At 37.7% G+C, this 13,262-nt stretch overlaps 2 protein-coding genes across 2 annotated transcripts; one reads left to right on the top strand and one right to left on the bottom strand.

Moving 5' to 3' along the window:
• The first annotated feature begins 3,793 nt into the window (after window positions 1–3,793).
• Window positions 3,794–4,366, top strand: LOC137600625 (alpha-1-acid glycoprotein 2-like). Its single transcript, XM_068322353.1, has one exon. The coding sequence runs from the start codon at window positions 3,794–3,796 to the stop codon at window positions 4,364–4,366; it is 573 nt and encodes a 190-aa protein (XP_068178454.1).
• Window positions 4,367–5,901: 1,535 nt separating this feature from the next.
• LOC137600624 (alpha-1-acid glycoprotein 2-like) lies at window positions 5,902–6,474 on the bottom strand. Its single transcript, XM_068322352.1, has one exon. It carries the CDS (start codon window positions 6,472–6,474, stop codon window positions 5,902–5,904), a length of 573 nt encoding a protein of 190 aa, XP_068178453.1.
• Window positions 6,475–13,262: the final 6,788 nt, after the last annotated feature.

Here is a 13,262-nt window from a genome sequence, read left to right as displayed (position 1 = left end):
GATTTCTGCCCTTCATATATGACAGTTTAGGTCGTGGCTGTTTCAGCAGCTCCTGAGCTGACAAACTAATGAAGAATTTAGCTTGCAATACCATAAAAATCATGACTGACATAAAAATACATTCCATGAATGACTGATAAAATAATGATGTGGTTTTTGCCTACTTTAAAACTTTCAGAGGAAGTACAAACACCGCTCATTCTTCTGAGAGACGCCATCTGATTTTGCATCAAATCTGAATAGATCAGCTACTGCACCAATGTATTTATTGAGTCTACCATTATTAGAACAATTCTCATGATTATTATGGGTAGAATAATTCTAACTTTGGTCCTTTGCAATATTTGGTAGGAGAAAGACCGCCTCACGTCAAACAAACTCACCCAGCATAAGCCCATAGAGTAATCAGTGGGCTTTATTGACATGGGCTTTATTTTATTTATTTGTGATTTACTGTGATTTTGTTCAGTTAATATAAATTTTCTGTTTCACCATCTAAGCTATCCTATTTCCTGGTAGTCATATCTTTATGTAAATTCTAAATACCTTTAGAAATTAGAAGTATCTTGAGATACAATTTTAATCCGTTCAATCATACAACATTTCTCATTTAAAATAACTGAAATTATTTGAATCCGTTCCAGCCTTGTAAAAACACCACTATGAATTAAGAAAAAGCAACATTGACTTGTATACTTTGCCTGTGCAGAATTAATTATATATAAGCTACATGAGCAATGACAAAGTATGAAAGGAATGCAAAAGTCAGGAGCGCACGTGCACTACTTCGTTACTCCACGAAAGAGGATGAGATCTGGTCTCAGCTGATGTAGTGTCCATCCTCCCACACGTAGGAAAGACTTTCAACACTTAGTTTAGTCAAACTAGCTGATAAAGATTACAAAATCATATCAGTCACAAATGAGTAACGAATAATACATTTGCACTTGATTTAACTAACAATATGTGACCACACATCAGGAGCTACAATCTGTGAGGCCTTTTCTTCTGTTCTTTCTTGAATTTGCGTAGGAGAATTGCTGGAGTTTTACACCTGACACAGCTCTTTAGTAGGGTCCATCACATAAGGTGAAGGTATTGTCAAACAAGCTGTTTGAGCAGTCAACTCCTCCATTTCTGTCTGCGACACCTCCCTCCTCCTGCTGAAAAGGAGCAAACGCTTGATCTTCTTTGACTCATCGTCAAAGCGCATTAACACGCAGTCTTGACAGGATGTATGGAGAAAGGTCACAGAGAGGTTCACCCTATAGCTCGCATCAAACGAAAGAACGCTGCCTTCCAGAGAGATGTTCATGGACTGAGAATGACACTGTCCATCAATGTACACGCTGGGTGTGTACAAAATCCTGGAAGTTACACTAGAATTGGAGAAGTCAATGCTGGAGCTGTCTCTTTGTTTGAAGAACATCATATCCGCAGGATTGCTCAAACTGCCTGCAATCAAAGCCCATCTGCCTGCCAAACAGTGGGAATCAAGTTGAACCAACGGTCGAACCAAGTCTTCACAGGATGGAGGAGCCGAATGACTCACAGCCACGAAGCAGAAGATAGCGATGGAATACAACATGTTTCTCTATGTTGAACTCATATGACTGCATCTGCTTCAGACGCTTCCCTGTTTTAATGTTTAACCTACTGTTTCTAAACACCACAGATCGATGTCCCTTATCTGTGGGGTCTTTTGGGATTGTGAAATAATAAAAAAATAATGCTATGACTCCTTTTTACCGGACCAAAACTTGTTTTCATGTGCCTTCAATAACTTCAATGGTTTCACATAGCAAAACGTTTATGCATCGAACTGTTTTGGTATTTTTACTCCATTAAAATTTGAACAATTTTTGAAATGATTTTCTTTCACTGCAAATTTAAAGGTAAAATGTTGCATGAAACATGAAACTTGGGGTCGGCGGTAGTTCACTCCACTAGATCTTAAGCTGGGGGTCTAACTCCACATCCACCTTCTCTTTGGGACACACTTGATAAAAATTTGGACAACATCAAAAAAATAGCTAAAAATGTATTCATTAAGAAGTTGATCTACCAACACAATTTCAAAGCACTGAAATGGATTACACCACAACATGTGGTGCATGCTCATTCTAAGTTCATATCAGTGGTTTCAATTGCATCCATCCGATTTAACGTGGTAACAAGCTTGATTCCTTTCTGTGTGGAGATTCTACGCTCTCCCTGCTGTCTCCAGGTTCTCTGGCTTCATAACAAGGTGAATTCACCATGTTACGACAAATCAGCACACGGCCAACAAAAAAATACTGTGCAAACAATGTGTAAAAGTAATTAACAGGAAAAACCTGTGTGACAGAGCACCCACTACCTGGGCCAACAGGATGACGGGAAATGGACCTGACCCCCAGTGGAGACCTCTGTACAAACCTCCCCTCAAGAAAAAAACAGCCGACCTCCAGTGGAGGATTTTACATGGTGCCGTCGGTTCCAATGCTTTTGTCTCTGTTTTCACCCCTGCGGTGTCCAGCCAGTGTCCCTTCTGTCCCCTTCGTGAAACAGTCTTTCATGCTTTCAGTGAGTGTGGGAGACTTGCAGTGCTCTTCACTCTTCTAACGAATGTTTTAAATTTGTTCAGTGAAAATTTTAGTAATAGGAAATTCATCTACGGTGCTGGGTACAATAGATTGAATCAGAGAAAGTGGCAGCTTTTAAATTTTATTTTTGGGGAGGCAAAACTTGCAATTTATGTGACCAGGAAGAGGAGAATTGAAAACAATACTGTTCAAGAAGCAGCTACTGTTTTTTGCTGTAACATCAGATGTCGCTTAAAACTAGAATTTGGTTTCTATAAATTGACAAAAGACCTGAATAACTTCAGGAACATCTGGTGTTACAAAAATGCCCTATGCACTTTAGTTGATGACCACCTCACTTTTTCAAACGTCCTGTTATAATGTACTAATTTTTATATTGTATTTCCCTTTGTTTATTGGTGTTTAGTGTTTTTGAGTGTTTAGTGTTTTTGAAGTTTCATCCAATGAAAAATTGTAAAATGTTCTAAATGTGATTGAAGTTTTTTTGCAAAAAATCTTTTTCTGAAGCACTTTAGTGCTTCATCTAATGTAAAATTGCAAAATGTTTGAATGTGATTAAAGTGATTTTGCAAAAATCCAAAAAAATCTTTCTTTCTGTCTGCCCTCCCTCCCTCCCTCGCTCCCTCCCTCCCTCCCTCCCTTCCTTCCTTCCTCCCTCCCTTCCTTCCTTCCTTCCTTCCTTCCTTCCTTCCTTCCTTCCTTCCTTTCTTCCGCTTTCAGCAAAAAAGTTATTGAAAGACAGTAAATCAGTCAGTGAATCTCGAATTGTTTTGTTTTTTCTATTTAGTCTCATTTGTAGGAGCTTAGTTTATTTTATCAAAGACAGTGCATTAATAATTAACAACAGTTAGTTATTGATGCACCAGGACAGAACATGCAGCATTTAAAAAGGGTCAGAACATTATTATTTCACTGCTGATTTTGATGATTAATCCTACAGAACCATAAAAAAATAGTGTTCCTTGTTACCACAGAGAAAAAACAACAAATAGGAATTCAAACTAAACCTTTATTAATCAGAGATGGTCAACAAGATATGATTTATGTCACAATTTCAAAAGTGGAAAAGAGAGGAAAGAGGCCAAAGTCCTTCTGTTCCATGGAGTTTTACATGTTGTGAAATAAAGTTTCAGAAACAACTATAAAAACTGTCAAACCAAGCTTTTTGATCAGCTTTATTCTTTGACTTTGCCTGCAGACCATTCAATATGCTCTTTCTTAGCTGTGTCATCGCAATCCTCTCATTGATACCTGTGAGCAAAGCAGCCCCAAGTGAAGCATGTGAAGAACTGGTCCGGCCTTCGGATCAACTAGATCTTCAACATTTGGCGGGAAGAAGGGCTTTAGTTGCCGGCAGTGTGAGCAACATCTCATATCTACAGCTGTTTGCTGAGAGAGACAGCGCAACTATACATTTTGCCAACAGCACCAGTGAATCAAAATTGTCTTACACTCGCAGCAAACGCGTAGATAAGTGCTACTATAGTTCCAACAACATCTCCCTGGACGGCAGCAACTTCACCTATGATGGGAAAGACAAAAGCAACTTCAGTGCATACTTTGTCCACACATCCTGTAATGACTGTCTGCTGATGCTCATGACTGTGGATTCAGGGAAGCGGCAGCACTTTTACTTTTTCAGCAGGAGGAGGCAGTTGGAGCAGACAGAGATGGACGAGTTCATAGCACAGGTGGAGTGTCTGGGCCTTCCTCCACCTGTCGTCATGGATGCTACCAAAGATCTTTGTCCAGAGAATCCATCTACTGAAGAAATAAACTGAGATGTTTAATAGAATTGTGCTAATACAATGCATAGATAAATTCCCACTGTCCATTTATGTTTTGGGAATATGATAAATGAAATAATGATTCTAATGTTTTTCCCTCACAAAATAAACATGGCACAATTAAAACGACTTGAACACTTGGAATTGAGTGATTATTTCTCTTATGTCATTTAGAATATAAATGCAACACTGGAGAGGATGGAAGCCTTCACAACTGGATTTCAACCTCTTATAACTGCAAGTAAATATGTAATTTGCCAATACAGTGGTACCTCTACTTACGAAATTAATTGGTTCTGGACGAAATTTCGTAAGTAGAAAATTTCGTAAGTGGAGCCGCGTTTTCCATGCAAATGCCCTAATCCGTTCCAAGCCCCCCAAAATTCAGACATAAATGTTTTATTAGGCATAAAAATGCATTAAAACATGTAACAAATACATGTTACGATTAGATTATTACACAATAAATGAGAGTTGTGCATAACGTAAAGAACAAAGAATAGAGTAAAGAATAATAATGATGGTCATTTACCTTTTAACAGCTGTCCTCACTGTTTTTTGCCCTCTTTGGTTCATGCGCTCTTGCCTCACGATGCCGAACAACAGAGTGAATTCCAGTCTTCCTTCTGAACTTCTCCAACCACCCACGCCATGCTTTAAACTCCTTAAACTTCCTTTTGTTTTAATAACGTGGTGATTGTAGATGCATTACGGCCATATTCTTTGGTGAGATCCACCAAACGCATCCACCAAACCTGTGTAATCTGTGTAAAACATTTTTTTTACAGGAATACTTTTACAAACTGCAGATGTTAATGAGACCTTCTCTGAATTACTTTGAGTTACTTTGACATGACATGAAATATTAATCTATTCGGTGTTAATGTTATATTTTACAGACCTTCCACAAGGCCAGCACAAACAATTAAATGTTTCATGTCTTTTTAAATTTGTATTAAACTGATGAAAATTTAGGCTCATAGGGTTATCGATTGCTCACTGATGCAAACAGCTATGTTTCGGACTGACCCAACATTAGCTTTAGCTTGATAACTATCAAACTACTAGGTATTAGTTAATCTGATGAGCTCTGATGGACACACACAGGACTATCAATTCTCAACTACACTAAACAGAGCAGAATATTGTGGTGGTCTTACACAGATTACAGTTAACAAACACCTGCATCAGAATTGGGCTAGAAAGCAGAGAACATTTTTTAATTTGCTGCAGGAACTATTCACAAAAACACATAATAAGTATTGGCAAATTACATATTTACTTCCAGTCATAAGAGGGAGAAATCCAGTTGTGAAGGCTGCCATCCTCTCCTGTGTTGCATTTATATTCTAAATGACATAAGAGAAATAATCACTAAAATTCAAGTGTTCAAGTCGTTTTAATTGTGCCATGTTTATTTTGTGAGGGAAAAACATTATAATCATTATTTCATTTATCATATTCCCAAAACATAAATGGACAGTGGGAATTTATCTATGCATTGTATTAGCACAATTCGATTAAACATCTCAGTTTATTTCTTCAGTAGATGGATTCTCTGGACAAAGATCTTTGGTAGCATCCATGACGACAGGTGGAGGAAGGCCCAGACACTCCACCTGTGCTATGAACTCGTCCATCTCTGTCTGCTCCAACTGCTTCCTCCTGCTGAAAAAGTAAAAGTGCTGCCGCTTCCCTGAATCCACAGTCATGAGCATCAGCAGACAGTCATTACAGGATGTGTGGACAAAGTAAGCACTGAAGTTGCTTTTGTCTGTCCCATCATAGGTGAAGTTGCTGCCGTCCAGGGAGATGTTGTAGAAACCATAATAGCACTTATCTAAACGGATGCTGCGAGTGTAAGACAATTTTGATTCACTGGTGCTGTTGGCAAAATGTATAGTTGCGCTGTCTCTCTCAGCAAACAGCTGTAGATATGAGATGTTGCTCACACTGCCGGCAACTAAAGCCCTTCTTCCCGCCAAATGTTGAAGATCTAGTTGATCCGAAGGCCGGACCAGTTCTTCACATGCTTCACTTGGGGCTGCTTTGCTCACAGGTATCAATGAGAGGATTGCGATGACACAGCTAAGAAAGAGCATATTGAATGGTCTGCAGGCAAAGTCAAAGAATAAAGCTGATCAAAAAGCTTGGTTTGACAGTTTTTATAGTTGTTTCTGAAACTTTATTTCACAACATGTAAAACTCCATGGAACAGAAGGACTTTGGACTCTTTCCTCTCTTTTCCACTTTTGAAATTGTGACATAAATCATATCTTGTTGACCATCTCTGATTAATAAAGGTTTAGTTTGAATTGCTATTTGTTGTTTTTTCTCTGTGGTAACAAGGAACACTATTTTTTTATGGTTCTGTAGGATTAGTCATCAAAATCAGCAGTGAAATAATAATGTTCTGACCCTTTTTAAATGCTGCATGTTCTGTCCTGGTGCATCAATAACTAACTGTTGTTAATTATTAATGCACTGTCTTTGATTAAAATAAACTAAGCTCCTACAAATAAGACTAAATTAAAAAAAAAAACTTTTCTAGATTTACTGATTGATTTCCTGTCATTCAATAACTTTTTTGCTGAAGGCATAAAGTTACTTATCGTTTTGTCTTTATAAACTTTGTTACAAGGTGGAGCTTTACTAAGACTGCTGTTTATTTTAAAAAGGTTCTGGGTCTGATTCCTGTCCTGGTGATTTTCTGTATGACTTCCTCTTTGTTTTCCTTTTTTTTAAGTCCACAAATTTTTTTTCGAGCAGCTTGTAAGGGGGACGGCGCCTTGCTCACGGGCGCCTCGACAGTGGCCGGGAAGTGAGCCGACGCCCCCCATTGTCGGCTCACACGGGAGCGGGAATCGATCCACCGATCTCTGATCCAGGGGCGTATGCTCTACCGCAGTCAAATGTATAAAGAATAACACATATAACAGCCACTGCTGAGGCACCCTTGAGCAAGGTGCCGTCCCCCTTACAAGATGGTCATTGGGGCATGATTTCTTCACGCGACCCGTCACTCCGCCTCCCCTGTACCTCTATATGTACCCCTCTATATTACTAATTGCATGACTACAGGCCCCTAGTGTGCTGTGCCTGTTTCAGGGGCCTGTAGCCTGTAACCACGTGTTGTAATTAACACATACAGTATATGTACTTGTGTGAGAGTGAAGAGTGTAAAGAGAATTTCCCCATTAGGGATCAATAAAGTGTGAATTATAATAATAATAATAATAATAATAATAATAATAATAATAATAATAATAATAATAAAAAGTTAAGTAAATGTAATTTAAAAATATATTTGGATGTAGATAATGCAGATAAACCATTGTGCATCTCCATAATGAAATCCATTTTTTAAAGTAATTATGAATAAGTTGCATATATTAATATACTAATATTAGCATTAAGTGTTTTGAAAAGGCAAGTAGCACAAGACCTTATTTTCATACTTTTATTCTATTTATCTTTGAATCTCATGAATGTTAGAACATGTTGGGCACATGGCAATGAATGCCAGAATATTATAAATGGGACTATTTCTAATGAAAGCAAAAAGTACAGTTCTAATTTGTAATTTTAGTTTGCTTTTGCTTTTTCATCAGTCATTGACTAATGTTTCTCTCCAGATTAACTTTCACTTACATCTGTATAGTGAAATCACATAAACTGAAGTTTAATTAAGGTCATGGTAAGTATAACTTCAGTATAAATCAATAAGTAAATACTTAGGTTGGATCAGAAACGTCCAGTTTTGCAACACTCTTGATTCCACAAGGCCAGTCCTCTCTCTGCCGGTCAGAGAGACATAAATTGTGAAATGACACTGAGACAAGTCCATGTATTGATTCATTTGTTATCTGGGGAACAAATTGTCACCAGTTCCCGTATATATAGGTTTTTGTTGGTGGGAGGAAGCTGGAGAACCCAGAGACAACTGGTGTAGCGCAACAGCGCTACAGCTATCATGCTGCCTTTTACATTTTCAGAATTCTACAACGATAATGTGTGTAATTAATTACCAATAACTCAGGGATGAGCTGGTTTATATTTGTAGTGTATAATATAATGTGATCAGATATCTGAAGAGATTTTTCTGAAAATAAATGAATTGAAAGTAAATCGTAACAAATACAAAATACGTCATTATTGAGAAAGGATCTAATGCTATGCCCTCCTTACAAATAAGGGCTATGCTATGCTGCTTTTTGTACGGGTTTTTAATTTTCAAAGTTAAAATTACTGTATATATATTTACAAAAATTTGTTTGGAATGATGCATATAGGTAATTCATTATTTTAAGGGTTATTTATATTTTATTTGTAATGAATTCCTTTATGCGTGAAAAAGCATGAATCTTATAAATTAGAAATAGAATAACAACAACTACATTTTCAAATGACAACACAACTTTGAGGTCGACTTCAAATGAAGCAACTGATTTAAAATGATGTCCCTTATAAGACTGTAGCCAGTTTACATGTTGGAAAATGTTTCACATAAACTTTGTGGAATAAAAAAGTGCTTAAAACGTGTTGTTGTTTTTATTAAAAGATATTTTAATTTTTGAGGCTTGTGACTGGTTTACATCAGCATGTATTAATACTGTGTGTACAATGTACAGTATGTATGCACGTATCCAACACTATGAAGCCTGCAGTTCCCTGCTCATTCTTCAGGCTGTGGTGGACAAAGTTCCTTTGAGGGATCCATTTTGACTGGTGCAGGCATCTTCAGACATTCCAACTGGGCATTGTATTCCTCCAGCTCTGTCTGCTCTAGCTCTCTTCTCTTGCTTAACATGTGGAAATTCTTTGTCTTGTAAGTTGGTGACTCTATATCTACAGTCAACACCAAACAATCCTGACAGGAAGTAGCCATGAAGGTCCCAGTAAAGGTAAAGTTGCTGTGTTGAATGCTGTATACGGGACCTTGTAATGTCAAATCAAAGTGACGATACTCACACTGGTCACCGTTATTGAAGACTTGGGTGTACGAGGAATTGTGAAAGTCAATAGCTACACTGTCCCTTCCTTCTAGGGCAGCTGCAGCTTTACTATCTTTCAGACTGCCTATAATCAAAGCCCACCTTCCCTCCAAATGGAGAAGATCCAAATGATCCAAGGGTCGGACCAATTCCTCACAGGCCAGAGGAGCTGAGTGGCTCACAGAAACCAAGCAGAGGACAGCAATGGCACAGGCAGCAAAAAACATCTTGGATTGTTTGAAGGTAGTTGTGTGAATACCCATGTCATTCAAAATGAAGGTGCTGGTGAATCAGTCTGACTGGCTTTATAGTCAGTACAAAATACAATACTTTCGTAATACAGCGATAGTAAGGTACAGAGTCCCTTGTTTGACAAACACACGATCAATGAACGAATGAATGAGTTCATTTATTTCGAATAACAAAACAAAACAAAATAACAATAATAAACACTGATAAATACACCGTAAAGGTGTAAACACTGTCCGAAAAGGAGTAGGAAGAAGTGTAAACTTGTTAAACTCCTACTCCCCATTGTAAAATATTTGATGATAATATTTTAGTAAATCAAGCATTTGTACTGCATTATCATAGAAAGATGAGATAAAACAAAGAAACAAAGTCAGTAAAACAGAAGGAGAAAAAAACCCCCATGAAGTAATCAAATGAGGAATAAATTCATTAAAGCCAAATCAAAGACAAGACCTTTAGCTTAAAATGTATTATAACTGTTAGCCGGGCTGCAACAACAGACCTTCCTCATTCAAATACCTTCCAAATATAATCGTTTTGTATGACCTCTTGAAAAGGTTCATGTTTGGACTGAGTTGAACCTCCACACTCAGTCTGTTCCACAGTTTCACTCCACGTACAGAGATACTCATGCTTTTCAGTGTCGTACTTTTAAGTTGAGCTCTCTTCTGAAGTTATAATGCCCTTCTCTATCACTGAATATTTTTTGGATGCAACGTGGCAATAACTTGTTTCTTGCTCTAAACATTATTATTGCAGTTTTGTAATCAACAAGGTCCATAAATTTCGAGGCAAATGATTGTAGAAACAGTTAATTTAGTGTGCTCCAGACAGCCTGCCTTGTTAACAATTCTAATAGCTCTTTTTTGTAAGATGCATAATGGTTTCAAGTTATCTTTATAGGTGTTACCCCAAATCTCTGCACAATAATTTAGCTATTAAGGTAGTACAAGTGAACAATATAAGATGTATAGCGATTTATGGTCTAATATGTGTTTTATTTTACCCAGAACTGCAATACTGAATGAAAGCTTTGTTCTTATGTGACTTATGGGGTTGGATAGAGATTAATTTTTGATACTATAGCAATTGGCATAAAGACTACGACAATTAAAGTGCTTTATTGAATTATTGATATTCCATAATGTGGTTTGACATTCAGGTAATTGTATTGTTAATCTGTGTAGTAGCAACATGTGTTGTTCAAGTGGTCAAAGAGGTTACTGTCTGGATCAAAGTCTTGTTCAACCTGTATGTTGAGGGAGGTGTTCATTGAGTGCATGTGTTACCATTGTCTATGGGTTATAGCTACCTTGCTGGGGTCACTGGTATTTGTCCAGCTCACCCAGGTCTCTGATGACCAAAACCTTGGCCTCCTCTGGTGGCCCATTCAACTAAATACACACCTTGCAGTTTGCAGTCCATGTTGATTGAAATTCTCCCTGCTTTCTCAGAAGGCGTGCTTTCCTGGCATTGGTGCTCGATGGAATCCTGGTCAGGTCCACTCCAGTATCAGTTTTTGATGTTTTGAGTTAGTTATAATTTCACCAGACATAAAGTCCAGCGATTTCTTTATCTCCTCAATCTCCTCCTCCAAGGCTGCATTATCCTTTGATTTTGGTGGCATCTTGTTTGCTCAAGCAGCCAGGTAGCTGCTTTCAGATCAAGTGGAGCCTGGTGCTGGCCTGGGCCTGGTCAGATGGGAAATGTTGATTCGGTTCGAATCCCGGCAATCCGGCGGGCGTCTTGTTCTCAACTCTCAGGATCAATCAAATCTTTGCTTCTCTCATTTAAGATTCATTTATCCCCGGTAACACTGAGGTCTGAGATGGACTCTCCTAAATGTGAACTCAGGGAACATATTTCTATTAAGTAGAATAATACGAGCTGTTGTTTTAAAAAAAAATCTATTTATTTTGTATACTTTAATAATCCCCGAAGGGAAATTAAGAGCACACTCTAGTTAGTCAAATCCAATCACATGCATATGCTCGTGTGTACAGGCCCTGAACAAACAAACACACACAGGGGGGCTGTAGGCATCCAGAGGGAGGTAGAGGTGAGCTGACACCCCCCACTGTCAGCTCACCGCCGATCTCAGAACATTGGATGACCCGCTCTACCGCCCGCTCTACCACTGAGCCACTGCCGCCCCAAATATTTGTAGACAAATAAAGGTCACGGTGGGAATATTTACTGTCTGTGTGGGATGTAAAACAATCTGAAGGTGGATCAGAAACCTCCAGTTTTGCAACACTGCTGAAACCACAGGACAGAGTTCTTTCTCCAACTGCTGATTCTTTGATTGTGAAATGACATATAATTTTTATTTCTTTAAAAAAATAAAAGGGCCTTCATTTAAAGTCAACCAGGAGAGTTTATGAATGAAGAAAAAAATATGAATTATTTCACTCGATAAAATGTGATATATACTCTTGTCATACTGAATTTGACGCTTAAAATCATCACAGAGATTGTACAGTAACACAAATCCCCTTACACAGTCCAGACACTGGCAGTGACTTTGTTGGGACTAATGCAGATGAAGAAGCTGATGAAATGATGATGTTGTTGAATCTCTGAAGACTAGATGGTGATGGGGTGGATGGTACATCTAACAGCAGCATAAAAGATGGGAAGAATCATTAAAGAGCTTATTAAGATGTGCATAGGTGGATAATAAAAGATAATATACTAAGAGTGCAAAGCAACTTGATGAATAAATTCACTATGAATTGTTGAAAGTATTACATTTTGGAATTCCTGTAATTTGAACATGAGTCCCAAATTTCAAAAATTAGTCTACGTGTTTTGTCTCATAAAATTTTTGTCTGAGCTAAATCTCAATAGAAGATTTTTAATACTTTTTAAACCTCCATTTCCTCAGTGTTGGAACTATTATATTATGTGAAAAATGTATTTACTAGGTTACTTATTGTTTACACTGGGTATTTACTGCTCAACCTCAACCTTAGCCATGGTGATATTTTAGGTTCATGGTCAGTGACAAAGTGTTAATCAAGCAAAACATTTTGTACTTCCAAGAATTAAGTTCCGTAAATATTCAGTATTGAATCTTCAGCATTGTGAAATGGTTGATGTTAATTAGAAACCCACAACTGACTCATTTCTGCCTTATTTTGAGGGTGCATTAATACTTGAGAGCAACATTTCAGTCTATCCTATATAGAAGTGGCAAATCACAATATGGAAACCTGAAAATGATTTTCTCAAGATACAGCTAAGAAAATGTTTGATTTTTTTCAAGCAGAAAAGAGTGCAGCATAATTAGGTTTACCAACATTAGCGTTCTGTCAAGGGAATCATCAATGTTTCCATCTGACCTTGTCAAAAGTATTGACCTCCATCAATGAGTAAGGGCCAATCCCCCTTTGGCTCCACTCTATTTTGTGTGTTCTTCTGCAACCAAGTTTTTCTCTTTCTTCTTTTTTAGGTACCAAGGCTGTTTGTGAAATGAATGACCTCTGGATCAATAAACCATCCCTCAAATAATCTTCAGCCACCAGTCACCTTCCACCGTCCTTTAAGCTATAAATGTGACAACATTCAGCTGCATTTTTTTTCTTTTATATCTATTTTTCGCTCTCTCTTTTCTGTATTTCTCGCATCATTATTTTGTACAG

Source organism: Antennarius striatus, chromosome 8, assembly GCF_040054535.1.
Source record: "Antennarius striatus isolate MH-2024 chromosome 8, ASM4005453v1, whole genome shotgun sequence".
NCBI lineage: Eukaryota > Metazoa > Chordata > Actinopteri > Lophiiformes > Antennariidae > Antennarius > Antennarius striatus.
Note: the sequence above shows the minus strand (reverse complement) of the source record. Positions and strands in the feature narration are given on the sequence as shown.

Bases quoted from the DNA above. Each gene is read 5' to 3' on its own strand.
- LOC137600624 (XM_068322352.1), bottom strand. From the start codon at position 6,474: ATGCTCTTTCTTAGCTGTGTCATCGCAATCCTCTCATTGATACCTGTG.
- LOC137600625 (XM_068322353.1), top strand. From the start codon at position 3,794: ATGCTCTTTCTTAGCTGTGTCATCGCAATCCTCTCATTGATACCTGTG.